Source organism: Colias eurytheme, chromosome 15 (assembly GCF_061535395.1).
Source record: "Colias eurytheme isolate Ceu_HAF_F1 chromosome 15, ilColEury1 Martin Lab GWU primary, whole genome shotgun sequence".
Taxonomy (NCBI): Eukaryota; Metazoa; Arthropoda; class Insecta; order Lepidoptera; family Pieridae; genus Colias; species Colias eurytheme.
In genome coordinates, this window is record NC_142994.1 from 7493485 (window position 1) to 7518557 (window position 25073).

General features: G+C 34.2%; 2 protein-coding genes across 2 annotated transcripts; both read right to left on the bottom strand.

Moving 5' to 3' along the window:
• Window positions 1-42: 42 nt before the first annotated feature.
• LOC149902426 (cytoplasmic dynein 2 heavy chain 1-like) lies at window positions 43-23609 on the bottom strand. Its single transcript, XM_090110238.1, has 25 exons — window positions 23555-23609; window positions 23167-23306; window positions 22852-23073; window positions 22298-22441; window positions 21768-21986; window positions 21180-21365; window positions 20922-21050; window positions 20517-20662; window positions 20083-20232; window positions 19524-19736; window positions 19035-19287; window positions 18785-18928; window positions 18298-18503; window positions 17849-17964; window positions 17583-17728; window positions 17117-17284; window positions 16243-16401; window positions 15333-15448; window positions 3098-3311; window positions 2396-2641; window positions 1915-2285; window positions 1558-1699; window positions 1131-1250; window positions 688-882; window positions 43-270 (listed from the first exon to the last, which is right to left on the bottom strand). Exons 1-25 carry the CDS (start codon window positions 23607-23609, stop codon window positions 43-45), a joined length of 4428 nt encoding a protein of 1475 aa, XP_089966364.1.
• Window positions 4330-10578, bottom strand: LanB1 (laminin subunit beta-1). Its single transcript, XM_090109798.1, has one exon. The coding sequence runs from the start codon at window positions 10541-10543 to the stop codon at window positions 5192-5194; it is 5352 nt and encodes a 1783-aa protein (XP_089965924.1). The 5' UTR covers window positions 10544-10578; the 3' UTR covers window positions 4330-5191.
• Window positions 23610-25073: the final 1464 nt, after the last annotated feature.

Sequence of the window (25073 nt, forward strand, 5' to 3'; positions counted from 1 at the left end):
GGGCGCGGGCGAGTTTAATGAATCACGTCAGTAAGCACAATCCTACCTAGCCAACATAAACACTGCAGTCAGATCCCCGGCCATCTTCAGCGGGTCCAGTGCAGCGTGTGCAGCCAGTAGATGCGTGGCGAGCGGCTCGGGCTTGGGCGCGGTGAGTGCGACGGGGCGCAGCGCCCGCCGCAGCGCCGCGCCGAGCGCCCGCCGCGCGCCGTACCCGCGACCCGCCGGGTTTAGCGTCACTGCTACACCGCACCAGGGGGATACGTGCACCTGAATAGGTATTACAAATATTAACAAGTCATTGGAAAATAAAGTAGAAGTGAAGTCCCATGTCCCCAAGTGGGTTAAGGGGCTGATGTTTTATATATACATCCGTTTCACTGATCGATTTTCATTGAAAACATTGGAAAATGCACTATAAATAGTTTTTAGCTTGTTTAGAAAAAAAAATATGATCGGTTTGGAGTTGAATTAGTTTATAATAATTAATAAAAATCTACTCAAATATATGATTTATCCGGTATAGTAAATGTATCAAATACTAAAATCGTTAATTTTGATAAATTTTATTTGATTGAAATAATTAAAAATACGAAAAATTAATCATAAGTGCGGATTTTTAACCCGCGTCCTTCACTAACTGTACCACATTTTAAGTATTGAATGCTTTAAAACTAAAAATCTTACTTGTTTTCCATTTAACAACGCAACAGCCTCCGCATTAGTTTTAACTGCTTGCATAGCGGTTAGTAATGAAGAGAACTGGTGCGACACAGTTGCGAGAGTTTCTGAGGACAATCTGTTGAATTCGTCGAAGCATCCCCAAGTGCCACTCAAAGCTAATCCTGTCAGCAGTCGGCCCATACACTCGTCGTCCAGTGCCTGTAATGAAGAAATCATTTATAGAATCACAGATTTAAATAAAAACTTTTTTTAGAAAATATTGTTTTTTTTTGGCTGAAAAGCAATTAATGTTCCTAATTCGTCATAATCGTTGATTCGCTTAAAAATTACTCGAATAAATTTTCATTTTTTGACCATTTAGTATAATGTCATTTTCAAATACTAAATACTTAATCACAAATAATGTTTATACATTCATTTTAGAGATATATCTAAATTAAGCTAACCTCATCGCAGTTGAATATCAGCACAAGTCGACCAAACAGTCCACCCAGAGCTTTCACGGATTCCGTTTTCCCAGTTCCCGCGGGACCGAATGGATTGCCAATGAAGCCAAAATGAAGGGACTGAAATGTTTACATACCGTGTTTTATATTATCGGTATTTAAAATAAATCAATTATAATATTAATTTTATTAAATATAAAGATAACATACGGTAAATTATTATCTGAAAAAAAAATTATTAAAATGACTCTTGATAGTCCATTAATAATATTTTGTAATCTTAGTACATCTCTTCGTTTTGTTTTTCAAAATTACGTTTTTAGCTATGTTGACTTTGTTAGTATTCGCCTTTTCAGCTTGCTCAGTAAATTTGGTGATTTGCGCTTAACAAATTATATTATAAACTACTAATTATTGCAATAAATACCTGAGTTAATATCAGGAAACATTCTTCAGCTAGCTCAGTGCGTACAAACTGACCAGTCTGGGTGCCGAGGTATTCGTAGGAATAAGGTATTTCCGCCAAACCCATTCTGGCTACAACCTCTTTGGAATTGATTAAGTAAAACCTGAAAAAAATATGTCTTTTAAAATATATTCCACTTTTTCTCACTTCATGCAAAATTGTTACGAAACTATACTTTGACCATGAATTACAACATTTATGAATGGTCTATATACATATGAGAAGATAATGAATTCTATGGAATGATGATTCATATACCAGTTTTTAGTAATTGGGGTCAATAAGCGAAAATGCACCGCATAAGATAAGTAAGCTTACCGTAACTGCTTCTGCCACAACCAATCTGTAGTGGAAACAACGTTATTTTCCAATAGGGTATCCACCACAGTCTTATAATAGGCACATTGTAATATAAGTGCTTGTTTCTTATACTTTTCAGCTTCATCTTCGACTTCAGCAGAAGCGTAATTCACGTTTTGTTTTTCAATATTATCTTTTAAGCTACGCAGTTCCTTGTTGGTTATCGCCTTTTCAGCTTGCTCAGTGAATCTGATGTTTTGTGCTAAACACATTATTTGCGTCGGCAGCGAAAATGGATCGTTGTCTCTGATACTGTTCGTACTGATACATTTTATCGTCAGATCTTTTAATGATGACCGTATTTCATTTTCTAAATTTTTAAGCCAAACCTATAAAATATACTTAACCGATTATTATTTGACTAGGTAAAATTATTAGAATTAGGATTTTTTTTGAAATGTTAAAATGTACTAAATTATATTAATAGAAAAACAATAACCTCAACGGGGCAGTCAATATCCACTGGGTGATTCAGTTGAAACGTCTCATCGTAATGGCTACATAAGGTTGTAATAGATAAGCCCCCGGGCCCGAGGCGTACACCAGTAATCCCGGGAAATAGCTTTTTGAGGTGGGTCTGCAAAACGCTCTCTCTACCCGCTGTCCCGGATCGTGCTTGACCGAGCAATTCCAGAAGATCATCATCACTTAAAAAGTATAATCTTGGGAATATAGAACGTTTTTCCTGAAAAAAGAGACTTTTTAGTCAGTTTTGCGTTGCGCTAAGAAACGAAAATAGAAGGAGAATAAAAAAAATCAGAAAAGAAACTTAACAATCAGCACATTTAAATAAAACAGCAAAAAGTAACCAACCTATGACTGAATTATTAAATAGTTACTGATGTAAGGGCTAGCCGCACATACGTAGTTTTTGGTATAATTTTAGCAAAGACGTATTTTTTTGCTAGCTAAGCAATATTCAAAGTAATTGACTTAACATAATTACATGCAAACTAGGTAAATAGTCTTATAATCTATGTTGCTATAACAAATACAAATCTTTACCCAATTACCACATAATTCGGATCGAATATATGGTGATTACACTTTGTTCAATAAATGTTAAGGTATTTGTATACAGTATATTATAGTCATTAGTCATTAAAACTGTCCTTGTAACGAGTAGGTACTGGCCACTTACATCGATATACTGATTAAGTGCTGACTGACAAGCGTTCAGTTGGTCAGATATTGTATCCAGCATCGACTGTAGTCTCGTAGACTGTAATAACGCCGATAGCCGTGGGTCTGCCTCTATGATCTGCGCAACTTGCTTAAAGCCTTGGTCAACCTTGCGAAATTTCACTCCTAATTCACCTTCATCATTGAATAGTATAGGCTCCAGATATAGCCACCTGAAATTTGAATTGTATTTTAACAAGATAGTACCTATATGACTTCAGTAAAGTGTAGTTCATTTTTCACAATCGTTCATACAATTTTTTACCGTATGAAAAGCGTAGAAAACAGTCTGAACAAATAAAAACACCAGTGACAAGGATCTCTCGAACTTTCAATCTATATCTAAGTTCACATAAATAAAATGCATGTACACACACACTTTTTGCGGGATAATCTCTATAGCGGCTTATTCGATTTTAATGAGACTATCGCTGGAAGATCAACAAGGTTGCGGAATATGATACAGGCAAAAGCCTGGGAATTCTTATATCATAGGGCTATCATGCATATTATACTAGCATCTTATAAACTGTCAACGCAACTTTAAATCATCAACGAAGATAGCCAGTAGATGATAGCGATCTGGACCGGCATCGCCTTTAGTATTTAGTATATATATTTTGTAGCCTATAGCACTAAAAGACCACATACATATCAAGCGATGAAAGAATTTTTGAAATCGGTTCAGGAGTTCTTGGGATTAGCGAGTTTAATGAAACGAACACTTCAGATTTATATTATTCGTAAATTATTATTATTAAAGATACAAAACTGTTTATTGTGTGAGTATAGTCTCTGCGTGTGCGTGTAAGCTTTTTGTAATAACATACAGAGTAACTTTTAAAACCGTGTGTTTCTATTGCGTTATTTAATTTTTTGACTACTATTCTAAATCTCTAATAATAGTTTTTGAAATACTAATTTAACTACAAATTTGTAAGTTAACTTTTTTAAGTAGGTATGCCTACCTATCAGTTATATACATGTTATATGTATTAATTTTTAATAACAATTAAGATGGGTTCAGCCGATCAGAAGTTCGTGCTTTTAGGCGCGAAGAGACAGACAGACAGAGCTACTTGCATGTGTAAAATATTAGTACGGTATAATATTGTTTATATATGGTTTTTTAATAGTGGATTGACAATGATGAGGTTAAAAAAGGAAGGTTTTGTACACAATAAAACTAAGTTACTTTACGCAATGTTTTATTAACAAAGACAGTATTAACTACATTTAAGTATTTGTGCCTTATTGTATTTAAATGAAATAACATAATGCAGATGTAAAGCACATTACCTACAGTTTTTATTACATAAATGCAATAGCCTCAATATTTTACAAAAATAATTACTAATTTTCTATATCTATAATAGTTATAAGTAGATAGTAGATAGGTATTTATTAAAATTTTACATATATTATGATGTAAGATAAGAAATCGAATGTCTATCTTGTAGTAAAGTAGTTTTAAGGCAAAATACTTAGAATTATTATATAAGTTATAAACCCAATAATTGTCACTTACAATTGATAAGACATAAAAGAAAAAACCAATGGAAAATAATAACTATGAAACTAAGATTACTCTTTGGATTCAATTGAAAAAATAATTGTGAGATGTTATACTTATTTTGTTTATTCAATATATAAAGTTTACATTGAAAAAAAAAAATATATATATTTAACGATACATATTATTATGTCGATAAAATGCATTAATATTTACAAACGTAAGGGATATTTTACATCTAGTAGGTATAGTGTTATGCTTAAAATAATGAATATGTATTCGCAGAAGTACAAAGTACAAACAAACATAACTTTGATTGAATTATACATATACTAAGAAAATACATGTCAAATTATTTTTAAAATTAATTAAACATATTGTTAATAGATACATAGCATATTATTCAACAGTCTTATAACTTATAACGTAGTCACACTACACACATGCCATCCCCATTTAATAGTACAATTTATAATGGCACTCATTCAGAGACAAGAATATGTTACAAATGCATGGTTTTTAAATCAGATATTCGTAAAATTAAGTCGTACAAGATCTGTAATTGTCGGATCGTTTTGTTATCTCCGATAAATAGTAATTCATTTGAGAATTTAGTTCTCCTATTTCTTTTTCTAAGACGTTCAGTTGTTCGTTATGATCATTGTAAAGTTCTTCCATATTGGCAAGAAGTTTAAGCTGCATTTGGGTATCACTTGCAAGTTTTGTAGCTCTATTTAGTAGTAATTGAGCACGTTCCCGCGAATTTGAGGTTTGGTTAGCCCTTTCAGCAAGTGACATATTTGTAGTTTTAAAATCTTGTCGTAACTGTCTAGCCTTCTGTTCAGCTGCTTCTGCTATGTTCACAACGTCATTGGCCTCTTGTTTTACTTGGTCTGCATCACTTTCAATTTTAAGAATATTCTTTTGTAAATCTGATAAGCGTGATCTCAAGCCTTCTACTTCATCCATAGTTTCATTAGCTTTTTTCTGAGCTTGCTCGGTCTCTAGAGCGATTGGTTGAAGATCACCCTTGGCAGCTGCAATGTCATTATTTGCTCTCTCGATAGCATTTTCTGCTGCATCTTGTGCAGCTTGAGCTTCATCCAGAGCTTCAAGAACTTTATTTGCCATCTCCAATGTAAGATTTGCAGATTTGTTTACGATAGTTGCATTTTGTTTGAGTGCCTTTGCTTTATCAAGATCTGGTTTAGTTTCTGTTATAATATTTTCGATGTTGGTTAGCTGTGACACGGTGGAATTAATCCTTTGTGACAGCTCTGTAATTTCCTTGGGTTCTATACGAATCGACAAATTAAGAATTTCATTTGCAAGAGTTCTCACATCTGCAGGGGTATAAGACGTGTTGGATAAAAATTCTTTCAATTCTGCAGTCAATACTTTACTATCGTTTGTCACCTTTTCTGCGGATGACTTAAATTCATTAGATTTATTTGATAAATCTTTAGCTCTTGATCGTACTAAAACCGTATCTTGTTTTACTTGTGTCACAGACCTAAACAAATCTTCAGCACTCAATTCATGTTCTTTTATTCTATGTTCCGTTTTATTAGCAAAATCTAGAGCTTGTTCAGCTTTTGTAATAGCTCCTTGATCACAAGATATGCCACCACATTTTCCACATCCAGCACCACCACAAATATCGCACGTGTCGCTGTCTTGTCCACACATTTTTTCATTAATTTTGGGTAATTCAGAATCTAATTGCGACATTACCTCTATAAGGTCATTCAATTTTTTGTCATTCTCATTTTGTGTATTATTAAAGTTAGTATATTGCATCTCAATAAGCCTGTCTGTATTTTTAATCTGTCTGTCAGTATTAGCAATTATCGTTTGCACACTTTCAGCATCATCTGCAGCTTTAACTGCTCTTTGTTTTGCCTCACGAGTTAAATTTAGAGCACCCTCAAGGTTCGCTTCTTGTAATTTGGTTGCATTATTTCCTAATTCAAGAGTTTTCGACTTAAGATGTTCTATGGAAGATCTTAAACCATCTAAAGTTACATTCCCTAAGTTGATTTTAGATGTTATTGCATTGAGATTATCATTACTTTCTTTTATTTTTTTGTCAGCTTCGTTAAGATGGTCTTGTAAACTTGATATATTGGAAACGAGTTCTATAACGGTGGCTTGTCCTAACTTAGCACTTTGAAGAGAATTCTCAACTTCAGTTAATTTCTTTGTCATTTCTTCAAAGTCCCTTGTATACGCACCCGTAGCGCCAACTACTTTAATTTTACTGGCATTGCCAATTGCATACTCCGTTTGAATTCTTAAGTTGTTTATTAATTGATCCCAGTTATCAAAGCATTCCCCACAAGCATAGCATTCTGGAGCTTCACCAAGATAACCTCGTGCACACATATCACATTTATAACCACCAATACCAGGTTTGCAAAGGCACGAGCCATTTTCACGCATACATTGAGGCGATACAGAACCATATAAATCACAATCGCATTCATAACATTCAATATTTGGATCACCCCAATGATTTTCTTGACATTGGTCACACTGCCTCCCACCATGACCTGGTTTACAATCACATTTTCCTATATATGGATTACACTGTGGAGATAAGGAACCTATCGGATCACATTCACATGGATCGCAGCCAGTGCCCAGAGCAATTCTCCAATGGTTTTCTGTACATTGGTCGCAATTTATTCCCATTACATTGTTAAAGCAAGGACATTGTCCTGTACTACGATCACAATTACCTTGTGTGAAATTAGTTCCTAATACTGAACAATTACATTTGAAACAAGATTGTTCTAAAGCATCTCCGAAGTAACCTTCCTCACACACTTCACAATGATCTCCTGAAGTATGATGTAAGCACTGCAAGCATTTTCCGGTATAGGGATCGCAATTACCTGGTTTTGTTATATCTATATTATCATTACAGTCACATTTCTCACATGTGCCTTTTATTGGGTCTCCGTAATAGTTATCAGCGCACACGTCACAAAGTAAACCTGCATATCCTTCTTTACAATCACATACTACGTCTTTTGTTTCAGGATCTAACTCGCATCTATCAGCATGACTGCTTTTGTTTGGATCTCCCTTAACACCAGGACAAGGACAGAGACGACAAGGAATATCAATTCCTAAACGAGGATCACCATAATATCCTTCTATACATCTTTCACAACGGTGGCCTTCGGTATAATCGTGACATTCCTTACATGCACCGGTTTTGTCATCACATTCAACAGCATGGCCATTACAATCACATTGTTGACAGTTTGGGAAGTTAAAGTAACCTGGTTGACATAAGTCACAAGCTCTGCCGTATGTATTAGCTCTGCATTTACATTGCCCACTAGTAGCATCACAAAAGTTGTCAAGAGAACCTATACTGTTACAGTCGCAACGCTTGCAACCAAATTTACTAAAACCATAAGTTCCTGGAGCACAACGATCGCATCTTGCTCCAACAATGTTTTCTACACATTGACAATATCCAGTATATCTATCACATTGGTGACTTTTTGAACCAGAGGGATCGCATTGACAAGATTCAGACCCATTTCTTATGTAGAAACCTATACTAGCATGGTAATTTTTACAAATTTCAGGCACATTATCTCTATTTAAATCGTAATAATATTGATCTCCACAGTTGTATCGATCAAATTCGTCTCTGGCTGCACTATTATTGGCTAAGAATGGCAAATCATCAAAAGAAGGAATCAGAACAATAGAATCAATTAATATTGATGCTCGAGTATTCGATGTCTGACCATCCTGTCTCCCAAAATATATGCGAACTTCTGTTTCTTTGTTTTTTTCTAAACATATCGGTGGCCGAACTAAAACGCTTCGTTGATTTGCTGGTAATACAGTATAAATTTTATCATCTTCAGGACGAACATTAGCACATGGTGAATCGGGATCAATAGGTGAAGGTCGTTTCACAAGTATAGTAGCTTCTTGCCAATTAACTGCAGATTGTGGCTCATATCTTATAAGTACGTTATAATTCATACTTGTTTTTAAATTATTTATAACAAAAACTAAAGTACTACTTTCAGGTAATTTCATAAAACCGGGGCCAGTCCAGGTTTCCTTTCTACCATCAGGGAAATTTTCGCGTATAACAACGTGGCAAAGCTGGCTTTGTATAGCGTTATCATCGATTTGTGAATCGCACTCACTAGATTCTGCCTCCAATACTATAGAATCTAAGGCACCCACGAAGAAGTTTTGTATAGGTTGATCACACCGACGACCTGTTACGTTGGGGCGACATTTACACTGACCAGTTATTACGTCACAATCGCGGTCTATAGATCCACCAACATCACAATCACATGGCGAGCATCCATCGTCACTATCCGATAAACCATAAAATTCAGGTAAACATTGATCACAGTTTCTACCGGTAACATGTCGTTTACAGAAGCAATTACCAGTGGCTGCATCGCATCCTCTCTCATTAATTGTACCTAATCTATCACATGTACATAATTCACAGCCCTCAGGATTATGCGGATCGAAGTTCCAATATCCATCTTTACATCTATCGCAGCGAGCTCCATCGACATTAGCTTTGCATAAGCACCTTCCAGCGGTTTTATTGTTAGCGAAATCAGTTTCGTCATCACAAAGCATTTCTTTATCTGTTGTTCCTTCTGGGTCACAATCACACGACTTACATACGTCAGGGCTTTGAATATCAAGCGTTGGATCACGATAGAAGGTTGGTTTACATCGTTCACAGTTTACACCCATAGTATTATGTTGACAATTGTCGCACACTCCACCACTTATTTTACCAGTTTTATTATAAACTGCTGGGTCAAAATGACACGTCGTAGCATGATTATTACAAGTACATCTTTTACAAGCATTTGAAGTTTTGCCTACAGCAGGTTGCCATGGTAAATCGTTATAAAAATCTTCACAATATTCGCAATTTAATCCTCGAGTATTATGTGTACATTCACAGCGTCCATGGACCATATTATTTTTTGACTCGACACCTGGCATTGGCAGGCATCTTGATGCGTGACCATAACAAGAGCAAGATCCACGAACTGTCATTTCATAAATAGAGTAATAGTACTTTTCTTGAATTTCAGCTCTATTGTCGAGTAAATCGTCACCGAGTGTATGTAGCTTTGTAAAATTAATTCTTAAGTTAGTCATTCGAAGTAAATTTTGCACTTCTTCTGAATACGGATTCGTAACATTTATGTTTGGAGGTAACACTCTAAATATCACTTCACCCTCCGTGGATGGTGCGACACCTGAATAACGTGATTCACAAACAACTTCAGTTAAGCTTCGCTGTGTATGTTTCGGTACAGCAGGGAAAGCTTCGTCGCAATTATGTGCAAAGTATCTATAAACTCGCCATGTTTTGCCAAAGTCGAAAGACCTCTCCACTAACATAGCCTTAGGGCGAAAGGTTTTGAACTGTATTATTAAATGGGTAAGATGGAATTCCGCTTCCATATCGAGTTGTATCGTAACATTTTCTTTTCCATTTTCGGATTGCCACCATGACTTCGTGCGTGTGCCGGGATAATACTTGTAAATTATATTCTGTATGCGATGGTTAAGATATGGATTGTTTACAGTATTATTCGTCGATTCACACCAAAAGCATTTCTTTCGTTCTTCGAGATGGGATACAATGCAATATCTCTCGCGGCCGTAAGCACCACAAGTCGACGAGGCCGAAAGCCTTGCCTCTCGACCGATTAGTAAGTTTCCAGTGGCGGGGTAACAGGAACTGAGTTCACAGGCCCGGTCTAACAAGCGAGGATCGGCACGTTGCCTATCGCGATCTCTATTGTATACCGCGCTCCCGATGTTGATAAGCGCGGAAAAGATAAAAAAGGCGGCGTATCGAGCCATCGCGCGCACCGGCTCTCCGCGCGCCTCTTGCTGCACTGCCTGTCCAGTTAGTCGCCTGCCTTCGCTACTCTCGCGCCGCCCGCATCCCGCCCTCCCCCGCCTCATGACTCGCACTCGTAAGCTCTGCTTTGTTACGCGATCAGGGCCGTACTTAACAACAAATAGATAATCATTAAAGTTATTCCATTGACTGGATTTTGTTTAAGAATATAGACTAGATTAATTTTTCTTCTTTGTTGTATAAAATGAATATGTGAAGAAAATGTTTGCTTACATAATAATGGATAATAGGAGTTTCTACATATTAAGAAAAGGTTCCATTATAGATTATAATATATTCCTATAATTTTTTAACACTCAGTTTTTGTATTTACAGTTTAGATAAACAGTAAACGAACCTACAGATATGCATATACTTATATTGTGATTTAAATTTGTAAAAAGTATTTCATTCTAGATGAGCTCGCCTACAATCCGGCCCTGATCGAGGCGTCGACCGCTCCTGCTTTCGTGTTCGCTCGTGCCGTTCTCCGAATCGGGCATCACCAGGCAACCAAAATAACGACACGTTTTGGGATGCGTTTTTTGTTTTGGTCATTATTACCGCACGTTGTAGGGCTTTCGCTATTTTAATGGCGAGAACGGGCCCCTTGCATTATTTAAATCTGTTGTATTTTTAAGATGTTATAGCTTAAACTCGAATATTTATCCATTCTTATCATTTCACAAATATATGAACGGTAATATTTTTTACGCGATTTTGTAAAATATTATTTCAAATAATTCGTGAAATTTATTATAATTGAAATAAAATATAACAATACTGGGCAGAGTTGAGTGACTGTGATATTCAAGCCGCCAGCCGCTCTTCCGTTCCCGCATCCGTTTTTGATAATACATTCGCGATCTGACCAAAACTAATTGAGGCATGATGTGTGATTAATTTATAAAAATATTGCCCAAAATTACATACTTATTTTTTGCATTTAATTATATGAGATTGTTTAAATTTCCATAATTTGGTAGAGTGCGCAAAATGTAAAAAATATGTAGATCGTTCCTTTTTCATCATTTAATAATTAAAAAAACATATTAAAGCTAACAAAATCAGTCACAGGTATATGCTAACTTGCTAAATGAAGTGTATGATTGCTCACGACTCATACATTTAACATTAATGAGTGAACATTCATGTTCCTATTATCTGCAATATCTCAAGTGTAAAACTGTATGCATAGAAAAATAGGCCACCATAACCTGGCAGTTTTGCAAAGTAATTACGTCATTTTAATTATTATTCTCTAAGTAACATCAAATACGAAAAAAAATGTTTTTTGGTTACCTTCATAGAAACCAAAAAATGGATTAATCTATCCGTTTTTTAATGAATTTATTATAGAGTCAAGTCCTGTACAATGCCTATACATACACATGAACGATAATAATAATTGAAGTATAACTGAGTACTTAATAAAGGGTCATCTTCATTTTAACTTTACAATTTCAGCGGCCCCTTAAACTAAAATAGATAACTTATTACGGTTTCCACAGTTCTGGTGATAACCTCTTATCTACGCCGAACCTACTACAATCGAATTAAAAATAAAACTATTTGGTTTAGACCTTATTAACTATAAATTAAACTTGATTGTCATAAATGCTTACACAAAGTCAAATTAAATAGTCAGTCAATACGGCGCCCCTAACACCCCCCCCCCCTTTCCAAATTCGGCCCCAGTTTCATGAAATTAATGTACCTAGAGAAAAACTTTAGATGTGACTGTTCTTTATTTTTCTGTTTACAAATTACTTTCCTTCCCCATATTATTCTCATTTTATTATAATATAATAATAATATGGGCTAATCATTTAGTTAACATTTTCCACTGACTTCAAAAAGGAAGAGGTTCTGAATTCGACTATAATAATAAATGTGTGTGGTTTTTTTCTGGTTTGTTTTTCAGATCTTTCGACTGGGTCAACCGATTTTGATGATTTTATTTTATGTGATAGCTGGTGCCTTACGATTGGTCTTATTATTAAAAAACAATAAAAAAATACATCCTAAGTAAATACAATGTTCTTAAAATATGTCATCGACACTGAATGAACGCTTTCGTTTTGATAAGGATACTTTTAAATGGCGGTTATGGTGTCAAAGTTCATGTGATAAGAGTCGAAGTCCCAATCTTCTTCACATATTTATTATCTACCAACATCTTGGTCACAGTTTTTGGTACAAACTGTCATCAAATCTCAATAATTATTGTTATGACAACACATAATTATATAAGCAACAGTCTCGTATTGTTATTATTTATGCGTCATCATTCATCAATGTAAAAATTGCAAACTCTACATAATTTGTAGAGAAATAGACACTATTTCTACGAAACTAATTTATGCGATCGTAACTTGTTTACCCAACAGCGTACGAAGAAAAGAAGGGTTAGGTATATTTTTTGTCATTTTAAGTTTGAATTAGTTATAAAGAAAAATTATAAACGTTTTATAATTTAAATTAGGTACCTCTTGGTGGTATGTACATAGGTACAATAGACCCGTGGGTTCTCTCACATGCATTTTATAGCGCTACAGCAGTTCTCTACTAAATGTATCCAGTCCACCCTCTATTTCATAAGATCATAAGATATCAGATAGAATATTGGGCTCGGGCATAAATCCATTCAAGTTTTTATGGCACAAAGGATCCTGTGTCCAATACCAAAGTATATATTGTAGAAGCGAAAAACATACGATTCATTCATAAGTATAGTATTATTTTATTAGATTGGGGGATTCCCCAATATTATATGCCTGAAGCGCGGCGGTGAGAGATTTAATTTATTACAAGAACATTGTAGAAGGACAAACTTTTTTTATCCCAGATTGAATTTAATATTTAAGAAATTTGTTTATTTATAAAAATACCACGCTTAGAGAAATTATGAAACCTAATGCGAATTTAACGCGCAACAAATACCACACACTACAGAGACGGAAATCGTTAAAATATGTTTCAGCCCTGTTCATAGCGGCTAAATATGAATTTATGATAAACTTATTACAGTCCACGGATTTTACTGCAGGGACAAAGATTTACAAGATGATTTATATGAACTTATTTAATTTTTATTAAATTTAATAAATTACTCACATTCGAGTGAAAGTTTTAGTACAACGACCATGTACGGAACCATTTATGGTAAGTATGTACATAATTATTTATTACGCATAGTGTAGTGATCTAATAATATAAAAATGCAAACATGTTTTTTGTTACTTATTTTTTGCCTATGAATGGTCGTACCATCACGAAAACATAATCCTATCTATCCGTCCCTATTCTATTATACATAATAAACGCCTATGAAATGAATACGTGATTAACAAAGATTATCTGTTTCTTTTGGGATACTGTGAACTTTTACAATGTTTTTATTCAAAAACACCTGTTTAGTCTGAGTATTTCTATTTTACGGAAAATGATTAAAAGCGGTATATTTAGCTCACCGGCTCTAGATGGCATGTGATAGTTCAGTGCCCCCGGCTTATCGGGATAACTTTACAGTTTCATCCTGTAAGCCCGCTGTTACATCAGTCACAACGGTGACACACATTACCTATTTATGTTAACTACATATTACGTCATATTACTTCGATGGCGCAGCACTGGAATGTACCTACTTGTTTTGAAGACATCCAGAATAATAAGAATGTTGTAAATTATTATACAAACATAAATATGTCAGTTATTAAATCTATACATCACTGGGTAAAATAACAACCCAATCAAATTCACAGTGAATATTTACCTATGGGAAGTAGGAAAAGCGATAGAAAAATACAGTTCCGTGCTATACATATAAAAAGTCGACAAACACTTTCTGGATAGGTATAAAAATTCCTTAGGAATTATTTAAGTGTATGTAGTTATGTATTTAAAATATATATTCATAAAAAAATATTTACTCCTGCTTATATTGCTTCACAATCAAATATGATCCACTACCTCTCAATATAGTACCTACATAATAGAAAAGTAAACATTACTTTCGAAAGTCTATTTAAAAACATTCTAACAAACTTAGCGATGTTTATTGACTTATTTTCAGACACAATACAAGCTATAAGAGCATTCTAAGTACAAAGCGATGTCATCTGGCAGACACATGTCTCGCTCGAGCGCAAATCCTAGACGCTTCGGTATTTTGGATAAATTCACACGAACACATGTTAACATTTTAAGTGTTCACTTGTATGGTGTCATGTGATTATGAACCCAAGGTTATTAAGAATAACGAAGGTCAAAAATATGATCACGTTTGTTACTTATTTTTTCGCGTTTTTACTTTTTGTAACGCAATTAAAACGCAGCGTCTATTTATAAATATATACGTTTTTTCTATTAAAAATACACTCAAATCTATTCGTCACCGTTGGACGAGCTGATTAAAATAAATTTATTTTAATTGTTATTTGTTCGTGCCCTATTCGCATAGAAACGCAATGCCTTGCTTTATTACATTGTTGTTTATAAAATTATGTAGGTACTTAAGAACCCTCCAATGTTAATTTATAATTCTGCATCGCTCTGCAGGAATAGACAGTAAGTATCCAAATCGATGAGCCGCTCTAAATAAAACATAAGCATTCATCCATGCTTGCATGCATGCAAAAATCAATAATTAGTTTAATCATGACTATGAATCCGTATTTGATTTATAACTTAGAAATAAATCGAACAAACACAAAAAAATATACACATTAATATAATAACTTATATTACCTGCGTTGTACATGATGCGCGGCTTTTAGTAGCGATCCAGCGCTGCGCAGGCGCAACTCCCAGCTGTTACCACCTTCACTGCCCACAGACCATACCACCCATTGCTGTTCCTCCACCTTTATACATATTAGAAATATTTAATGAGCCTTATGTTATGTAGAGCTGTCTTTAGAAATATTAAATTAACCAAGTTGTATGCAATATCTATGTTTATCGGTTAGGAAACTTAACAGATAGACAGATAGAGGGCAGGTCACCAAATGTAAAGTTACCATTTTTGAGACATTTCTGATTTTCATAAAAAAAATTTCCAGAAGTATTTTTTGAGTTGTGGTATTTGGTAAGTTCAAGTTTTCACTTATAATACCACAAGAGCTTCAAAATTATCGGGTATTTCAGAAATCTTTTTCATTTATCGGGAAATGCCAGATAATTTTGAAGCTCGTGTGGTATTCGGGGGATTATTTTTCCGTCCCAAATGTCGGCCAATAATTTCACAATTGAATTCAACCTGTCAGTTTGACGTCAACTACCAGAGAAAATTTTCAAAAAATTATCAGTATAATACCATGTAGGTTGTACCACGTGACGTCGAATGGTGCAATTCTAGTGGTCGATATTTGGGTCGGAAAAATAATCACATTAATTTACTCCACAAGATAATCTTTTAAAATGTTACAATTACTAATTATTACCAGAACACGGCTTTATGTAAGAATGACGTAAGGTTCAATTTTGTACAAATTTAATACAGAATATCTTCCAATATTCGCCGCGAGCCGCGAGATAATAAAATATCTATAACGTTCATTTGTTTTTTATTGTCCCTCATAGATGAGTCATAGCTAAAATCATCTAAGAGAATAAAACTCATACAAAATTTAAATGAGGACAAAAGAAAAAAAATTACCTTACTAAGCATATCCTTAAAATCTTTGACAATGGGAGTGAGTTTACTATCCTTGTGCGTGTAGTACGTCACAGAGAGCCTTGCACCCGCGTACCACAGCTCTAGTTCATTAAGCGCAGTCCTTATAGCTGCTTCACTCGATGCGGATGATGATATTTTCTATAAAATATCATATTATTAATAAATGCAATACATGCTTTTATGACAAAAATAGGCATTTAAATTTTAAGAGATTAACATATTATTTTTATCAATAAAATTTCAGCTTATAAGATCTCACGTAATATTAATCATTCAGAAGAGGAATAAAACTATTGCTTTTGGATAGTCAAGTAACATTCTGTAATCGTAAAACTTACACAAGATCTTAAATAAATATTAGACAAGTTTTATAACGAAGATTTCGTGCTTATAATATGTTTTAATTACTTAAACACAGCTTATGAAAACAATTATTTTATCAACGGTTAATAAAAATAAAAACAAGAACGCGATACCTACATCATTATTTGAAAATTCGGATGAATGACAGAGCTGATAAGAAACTACAAATCTACAAAAAGTTTAATGACTTATATAAAGATATACAACAAAAAATCGCACGTGCACTTATTATTACTAATCATATCTATTTTTATTTTAAATGTCCAAGAAGAAGTTACATACTAATAAGTGGAGCATATAATACTATTTCATATTATTTACTACAAAAGAAAGAGACGGCTGTAGGCATAAGTAAATAAATTCCCTAATAAATAGTATAAAGAAAGTTTCCCTTCAATTTTTATTTATTTACAATTCCTGAAAAGGTACCGAATCGTTTCTTCATGGCATTATTTTGAAAATGTTAGTATGTAATATTCGCAGCATTTACCTGTAAAGCTTTCATTTGTTTCTTTATATTAGCCGCGACATTAAGGAAGTCTTTTAGTAACAATGTATCAGGTTTCTTGTATTGCATTTCTATGAGGTTATAAACTTCGCACCAGTGCCGCTCGGTGAAGTCAGATCCGCGGAAATATTTGAGGACCATTGTTAGATCCTGGAAAATCAACTTTATGTTAGTAGCGTTAAGGTTCATTCATATCTTCATTGAGATTAGACTATAGGACTACTTTAAGAAGATAATCTATCTTCTTAAAGTAGTCCTATAGTTATTATGTACACAGAATATTTTTAAACTTCAGTTTACGTTAAAGAAAATAAGGAAGGAAAAGATGTGATGTATTTTAATTTAAACATGAGGTAATATCTGAAATTGATGAAAGACATTTAACGGTTATAAAGCTCGCTATAAAACCGATCAAAATTACTGTAGCAAATAAATAGCAACAAATTACCGAATACTTGTCAAGTTCTTGTTGAATGAATAATGTGATAGTAGTGTAAGGCTCGAGACGATCTTTCCAACGAGCTACAAATTCGTCCAACAAATGTAACTTCTTTTGGAATATAATCCATTCTTGATTTCCAATTGCTTCGTAATCTAAAAAAAGTTATTAATAAATTATCTTACTAACAGAGATCTATCGTGTAAAAATATAAATAACGAAAGCTTAGAGAATAAGGAAGCAGATTTTACTACGACATTTTAAACTTCACGTACCTTCGTTATATTCCTTCAATATGCCCCACAGGCTAATAAATTCATTTTTTAGAGATTGGGCATCCTTCCATATATCATTAATTTCTAAATTCATGTTGAATTTTTTACATTCAGATCTAGAACAAATTTTATGTTAATGAGAAATGAATACTGATACTTCTTCAAAATAGAATATTAAAATAGTCAAAGATAATAGAAGACAAATTTAATATGGACAAGAAATAATAATTATACCCAATAAAATAATCAAAATCTGTGTAATGAATATTTGCTTATTATTTTGGTAAGACATGTTTAGTTGAAGGTGCAACGGCAACCGCTTAAAACATCAACGCAAAATCAACAATATTACATATTCCAAACGTATTCGTATATTACTTGGGCTGGCGTACTGCGCCTAGTAAATTCACACATACAACTATAGCTAAAAGGTATATTTTTTTACTTACAGCAAATCATCCTTTTCCCCAATAAGTTTATCAAAATTATCAACCGCATCCAACACTGACGAACATCTCTCAAGTATCTCACTATAGGAAACAGATCGAATATCTTCTAGCCTCGCTCGAGCTTGACTCCAGCGGGAAAACCACGCTTCGATACCACTGTTTATGTTATCCCATTCACCTGTGAGACTGGATTTTACGATGTCCGCCTGTATAATTCCAAACAATAAAACTATTAAACAGTATGAAAATAAAAATTTTACTGTGACTGGGAAAGCATGTTTGTTCATATATGTGTAAAACTAGTACTTCAATAACAAGGGAATAAAATATTACTTTTAGAATTTACAGTGAAATATATGTTGCATTGTATTTGCTTAAACAAAATCTATAAGCACTGGTATAGAAAAAATAAGATCCCTATCTTATTTTTTCACTATTTTAAATACTTTTTATTACAATGTGTATGCATTTGAAAATCTCATTAAACCTGATGTTCAAACATTTGCTGGTGTGCGTCCATCTGTTCTCGTACTTTCATCCACTCTTTTACGGTGGTATCTACAGAAGGATCTCCTCCCCATGTGCGTAACAAATGTCCTTTTCGTTTTAAACCTTCAACTAACTTCTCCATCTAAGACAACATTTATAATGCTTTTTTGTATGAAAAGTGTATGTATAATTGTTATAAAATGTATAATTTAACCGAAATGGATATTATAAAAAGATGGACACATTACCTCTGGCATTTTCTCCTGCAGTGCATGTTGCTTAGCACTTATATCCGCCAATTCTTTGGCGTTTTTGGGCAGAGCTTTATTCTCTAACATAATAGTTACATTAGCTATAAATGTATCTAGGTTAGACGAATCGTCGCGGCAACTAGCTTGTAGAGACGACATGAGACACGCCCACAAGTTGCGCGACTGAGCTTCGAATTCACGACGTAACGATATAGTGCCAACTGATATCCAATCTATTTTTTCGTCGTCACTGAAGTAAAATTTATTGGATGAGTTAAATTGTATTTAGGACTTCTACAAGCATAAGTGAAATTATAATTTATGATGTATTTTTAATATAAAATTCATTCAATTTACATGATATAAAAAAGTGTAAAGTATAGTCGCATGCAAACGAATTATTGATTTTTGACTCATTAATCACTAACTCTTAACTTTAGTACTTCCCCGTCAAATAAATTTCAAATAGATGTAAAACAGTCTCACAATGTCATCTTAGCGACTGCTTGCCCATACGCCTTACACGCCTTGAAGTTGATCTCCCAATCGCTAGGCTCGTGCAAGTGTTCTCTGCACATTTCGTCGAGATCACTAACACACGCTAGTGAAGCACGAACAGTCCACGTGTCGCATAGCTTGTTTAGTGCGGATAGAGCGTTTTCGATTTGGCGGACTGCTTTGTTGCCGATCCAGCTGTGTCTGTTATTAATGAGGATATTTGGGTTAGGAAAATTTTTAGAAATAATTATGGTAATAATGAGAAATTAATACATTGCTTGAAAACTACGTATTATAATTTATCAATGTGTTTACTCGTAAGTATATTTGATCATTAAATGCAACTGTATGATATATCTCTAAGATGATTCTTAAATAATACTCATGCCTGTTCTGAGCGGAAATATCTGTTTTTAATCAGCACTTGTAATAATGTTGATAACAAAATATGATGACTCTATTAAACATATTTAACAACACTAACTAACATCGCTTCTACTAATCGAATCCTGTGAAAAAAATGTAAAAATACTGTAATAAAACAAACTTTTCAACAATAGAAGCGAAGACACTAGGTTTGTCCAGTACATCTCGTAGTGCTGGGAAGTGCGCAGGCAGCGACACCAAGCGGCGCAATTGGTGATACAACTGCGAACGAACTTCTTCTAATGGTGGTGATACTCGCACACTGCGACCACTAAAACGAATACAAAAAATATTCATTATCAAACTTATTTAAATAGTTACATATAAAGTGGTTGATATTCATGAATCTTATGAATTTTGAAGTTTTGCGCCAAAACTTGAAACTCAATCCGTTAAACGTAATCAAAAAAAGTCGTAATCTAAAAAACAATATTTTTTAAAAGTACGTCGAACTACCCTTTCCCTTCTATTGCTTATAAAATCTTAATTTATATTAAAAACATCATAAACAGGCAGAAGATAACACCTAACATATTAAACCTATACACAACTTACCGTAAGACCAAATCAACCCGCATCTGAGGGAAATTAGTATGCAGAGAGAGTAAAGCTCTAATATATTGACATTCCATCGCCTTGTACACTTGCACCTCCCAGTGTGACCGCCACATATCTGTGTTTTTGTATCCATTACTTTCCACCTGGAATGAGATAATACTTGTGTTTAAGTATGAATGCTTCTGGAAAAGCGTATTTATTTGAAAGGGTTTTAAAATAAAGCAAATTTAATTATATTTTATTGAATTTAAATATCGGAACATAATAATAAAACATGGTACAAGTAAATGACGAGACTGGATTCATTTGATTCTTAAAAGTTACGCAAATTTACCCTATTTGTTTTGTGCCAATGACTATAAAGTGATAAAATTTCAACAATATACTCTTTGAGAAACTGACCTTCTCTATAATATCCCTAATATCTTTTATACTTTTCTTCCATTCAGCTTGTTTGGCAAGAAGCTCTGTATCCATTAATTTTTCAACAATACCCCGTATGGCAACATGTTGACCAGTAAGGTATGTGTTCTGAAATAAAAGATGGTACTCATATTTACATGTGTAAACAAAGCAATCTACACACACACTATAGAAATAAATATTACCAAATTAATAGTATAAACTAAGAAATACTCTTGCCAAACCCATCCAACTTACTTGAGATTCCAGTTTCAGTACCATTTTTTTCAAATTCTCCGTATAGATGGCCAACTGTTCTTCGTCATTCCAAAAGACTGGTTTCTGGTTTTGCACTAAAGCTGATAAGTCCAAAGCTGCTTGTAACATCATAGGACGAGTGGAAGGAATCATTCGCTCGCCTAATGTGTTATGGAAGGATGCCACCTAAATATATAACGAGTTTATTTTGCAGAAATAATTATAGAGATAATAAATAACCAAATTAGTGGCATAGAAATGCTATAGAAATACAATATTGCATTTTAAAGTATGTATTACGATGCGGCAGACAAACAAATACACTTACATCTAATAACACCATTTGTTGCTGAGTTGGGAGGCATTCAACAAAAACTTTCAAACGTTTACTCTACTCCTATTAAAAAAAATGGTTTTTAAGGAGCTATTTTTTAAGTGAAACTTCTTTAGGCGCGTTGGTAGTAAAATTTCAAGGTCGCGTCATGACGGTATAGTCACATCATGGAGTAAGGCGACGATTTTGTTATCTTTGAATCTTGAGAAAGAAGTTTCACTTCTGACACTTGTGCTGGCTCATTTTTTTCTTACCTGTTGTAAAGCCCTAGCGTACCGCAGGGCTGTCGTCACAGTGTCCAGTACGCTGGCAGCCGGCGGCGGTGGCAGCCCTAGCGCACTCAACGAGCGCGCTTCTAGCTCGATACTGACCAGACGTGGGTTGAAGTTTACTTCCATCATTTGAGTTCCGCTTGAGAACTCCACTACTGGCCTATCGACGGATAGTTGGAGGGAACCGTCTTTGACTTGCGCCTGGAGTTGAATAGAGATGGAAATTTTTGAACAATTTAGATCGTATGTTTTTACTTCTTAAATGTTACCAAGATAAGAGCTCAAACCAAACAAGTTAAGAGCACAATTTTTTTATTTATGAACGAGCGACAAAGAAGCACAATCCGCCGTTGTCACGTTCAACTATCGTCAGTAAACCGACTTTACAGACAACCAATTTTTTTTTATAACAACAAAATAGTTACAGCATTTCAAAAAATATTTTTCGGGATATAAAAGTATACAATTCAAACCAAAGGTTAAAAAGAATAAGTACAAATATTCTACTATACCTGTAAATCTCTACACCAATCCTCGTGTAACTGGGTATACATCGATTTCAGATCGTTTAAAATTTTACAAGCAAGTTGCGATACTTCTGTATTTTTATCAAACTCCTTAAGATAGTTGTCAACACATGATTGTATTTCTTTGACCTAGAAGGAAATAACATAATAGCATTTTGATTCTTAATAACATGTAGGTATAAAATAATTATGAAACTAAATAGCATCATTCAGTTTTTGACTTATTACTACAACTACTAAATAAGGTTCTATTGGAACTCTTATGGCTGAACTATGTAAGATTTATACAATGATCCATATCATTAAAAGTTATGTTATGTTCGTTATTAGTCTTCATATTTATTTATTTATTTATTTACTCTTTAATAAAACTATACATAGGATACTTATTGCTAATTTATACAAAGCAAAAGAAGAAAAGTATAGTTTATTAGGCGGCCTTATCACTTAGAAGTGATCTCTTCCAGGCAACCTGGGCAAAAGGTAACAAGCTTACTGATATTACGATGGTAGGTAGAAAAAAAAGGCAAGTAACATACCTTAGATTCCATCTGCTTCGCCCATTGCACTTGTTGAACGAGTTGCGACATTTCTGGCGGTTGGTACATCCTTACATCCACTTCATCGGAGTCAATCTGAGTTTGAATATTCTTCAACATTGATAACAGTGAAGCAACAAATATCTCTAATTCGTCATTTAATGCGTTCTTTATAAGTGGTCTTGTTATAAGCGTTTTGTATCGCGTGAACTCGTACAGCATCTGGAAGAAGGAATAATAATAAAAATACAAATAAATAATATAGTAGAGATCTACTGCTTTAATCAATTTAACTGCAATACATATAACGCATACTTGTTTAGTTGAGGTATTGTGCAATCTGGGTTTCAATTTTTCAGCAATTTTTGTCTCTGCAGGTCTTAAATTTGCGGAAAATTGGCTCACAGTGTTATCCCAAGATGTCGACGGTCCATTACAAATCCAGACATTAATATCTAAAAACATTTAGTTATTAAAAAAATTGTATGCTAATAAAAAACAGCGTTTATGCCGCGCACACGTATCAGAAGTGAAACCTCTTTGGCAAGATTCAGAGATATCAAAATTGTCGCCTTACTCCATGGCGTGATGGTATTGCCATAACGCGACCTTGGAATTTTTATACTCTCAACACGCCTAAAGAAGTTTCACTTCAAAACGTCATAGGATTCGGAGTGGGAGTCGAGCATGCTTCGGCACGAACTGGGCCACGCTCGCACCGGGGAAGGTACCACACCCTCACAGAATATCGGCGCCATAGTGACAGTTTACTGTCGCGTTCCGTACGGTGAGTGAGGGGTCCGGAGGCCCACATCCCTTCCTATCCCCTACCCATCCTCTCCTCCCCTATCCTTAATCCCTCCCATCCTCGCCCCTTTCTCCCTAATTCCTTCCAAATCCCTTAATCCTGGTAGGCAACAACCATAACCTCTGTTATGGTCTATGGGCGACGCAACCTGCTTACCACCAGGCAGTGCGTCCGCTCGTTTGCCTTCCCATAACATAAAAAAAAAAAAAAAAAAAAACTTACTTTCAAATTGTTTAAATAGTTGATCCGTATTTAATTCCGCTTTTTCAGTTGTAGTCAGCAATTTACTAAGTTGGTTATAAGTAGATCTAATATAATGTATCTGTAATAGATTGAAATTTTTATTGGCGTTATGTGTTACTAATTTGAGGCTTGAGCTAAATCATCGTACAAATCTACCCTCAAAAGCCTGTAATTTGCTTTTGCTATGCAATTGTATAATTATTATTTTTTTGCCTTGAACCACAACCTGTTTGTTCTCTAGTGATGTTAAATTTACCTCTTTCAGCCGTTTTTGAAAATTCACACAGAAAGTTGGAACATATGGTTTTCCTCTCCATGCATGTAATGCGTAGTTGGGCCAATATGTCTCAGTTAGAGATTTGCATGCACTTATCCACATGTGTACTGCATTTAAACCCTCAGATAGTAATACAAGTATCTGACTATCTTTCAAGCCATCAAATGGTTTCCATATTTCCACTTTGGAGACTTCATTTTGTATTATGGTGCAAAGAACATGGCCTGAGAATTAAATTCTGTTGATTTATATGAGTAGACTCTTTAATATTGATTTGAGATGAGTAAATTATCGCCTGCATCTCATGAAAAACAGGTGGAAAAGGTACAAAAAATAAAGGATCTTAACTATTATGATTTTCAGATATTGCAGTAAATAATTATTATTTATAACCATTGTGAATTATTGAGAATGTCTTACCAATAATATCAAAAATATGAATCATTCTATCCTGTGTATAAGGTACTACATTGTACCTCCAGATATCATCTAATATTCCAGCTATATTCTCAGCTGTATCTTGGATTTCTTGCATGTTTCCAGTTTCCAATGATCTGAAAATTTATTTAAAATTATTCAGCACATTATATATTTTGCAGTTTTCAACCCTAAGAATGTATATTCTAGATATACGTACGTACATATACGCATAAAACAATAAAAATATAATTGACAATTGTGTACCTTATTTCTTCACATATATCTTCAAATAATACAAAGAATGAAGAAGCTGCCTCCCTTTCCTTTTTATTTGTATCTGGGGAATGGCTAACAGTTTTCCAATAATCCACTTCATCATTAATTGATAGAATAACTAAAAACAATGTAGGTTAATTAAAACCCTAGTTATATAAATAATATTTTTTTGGTTCTAGGTAGTTATGTGCAAAGCAT

Excerpts from the sequence above, each read along its gene's own strand:
- LOC149902426 (XM_090110238.1), bottom strand. The coding sequence starts at position 23,609 with ATGGCGCCGATATTCTGTGAGGGTGTGGTACCTTCCCCGGTGCGAGCG. Across the intron at positions 18,504-18,784 it reads AGCAAATGTTTGAACATCAG|GCGGACATCGTAAAATCCAG; the intron begins GTTTAATGAGAT and ends GGAATTATACAG. Across the intron at positions 883-1,130 it reads TGATATTCAACTGCGATGAG|GCACTGGACGACGAGTGTAT; the intron begins GTTAGCTTAATT and ends TCTTCATTACAG.
- LanB1 (XM_090109798.1), bottom strand. The coding sequence starts at position 10,543 with ATGGCTCGATACGCCGCCTTTTTTATCTTTTCCGCGCTTATCAACATC.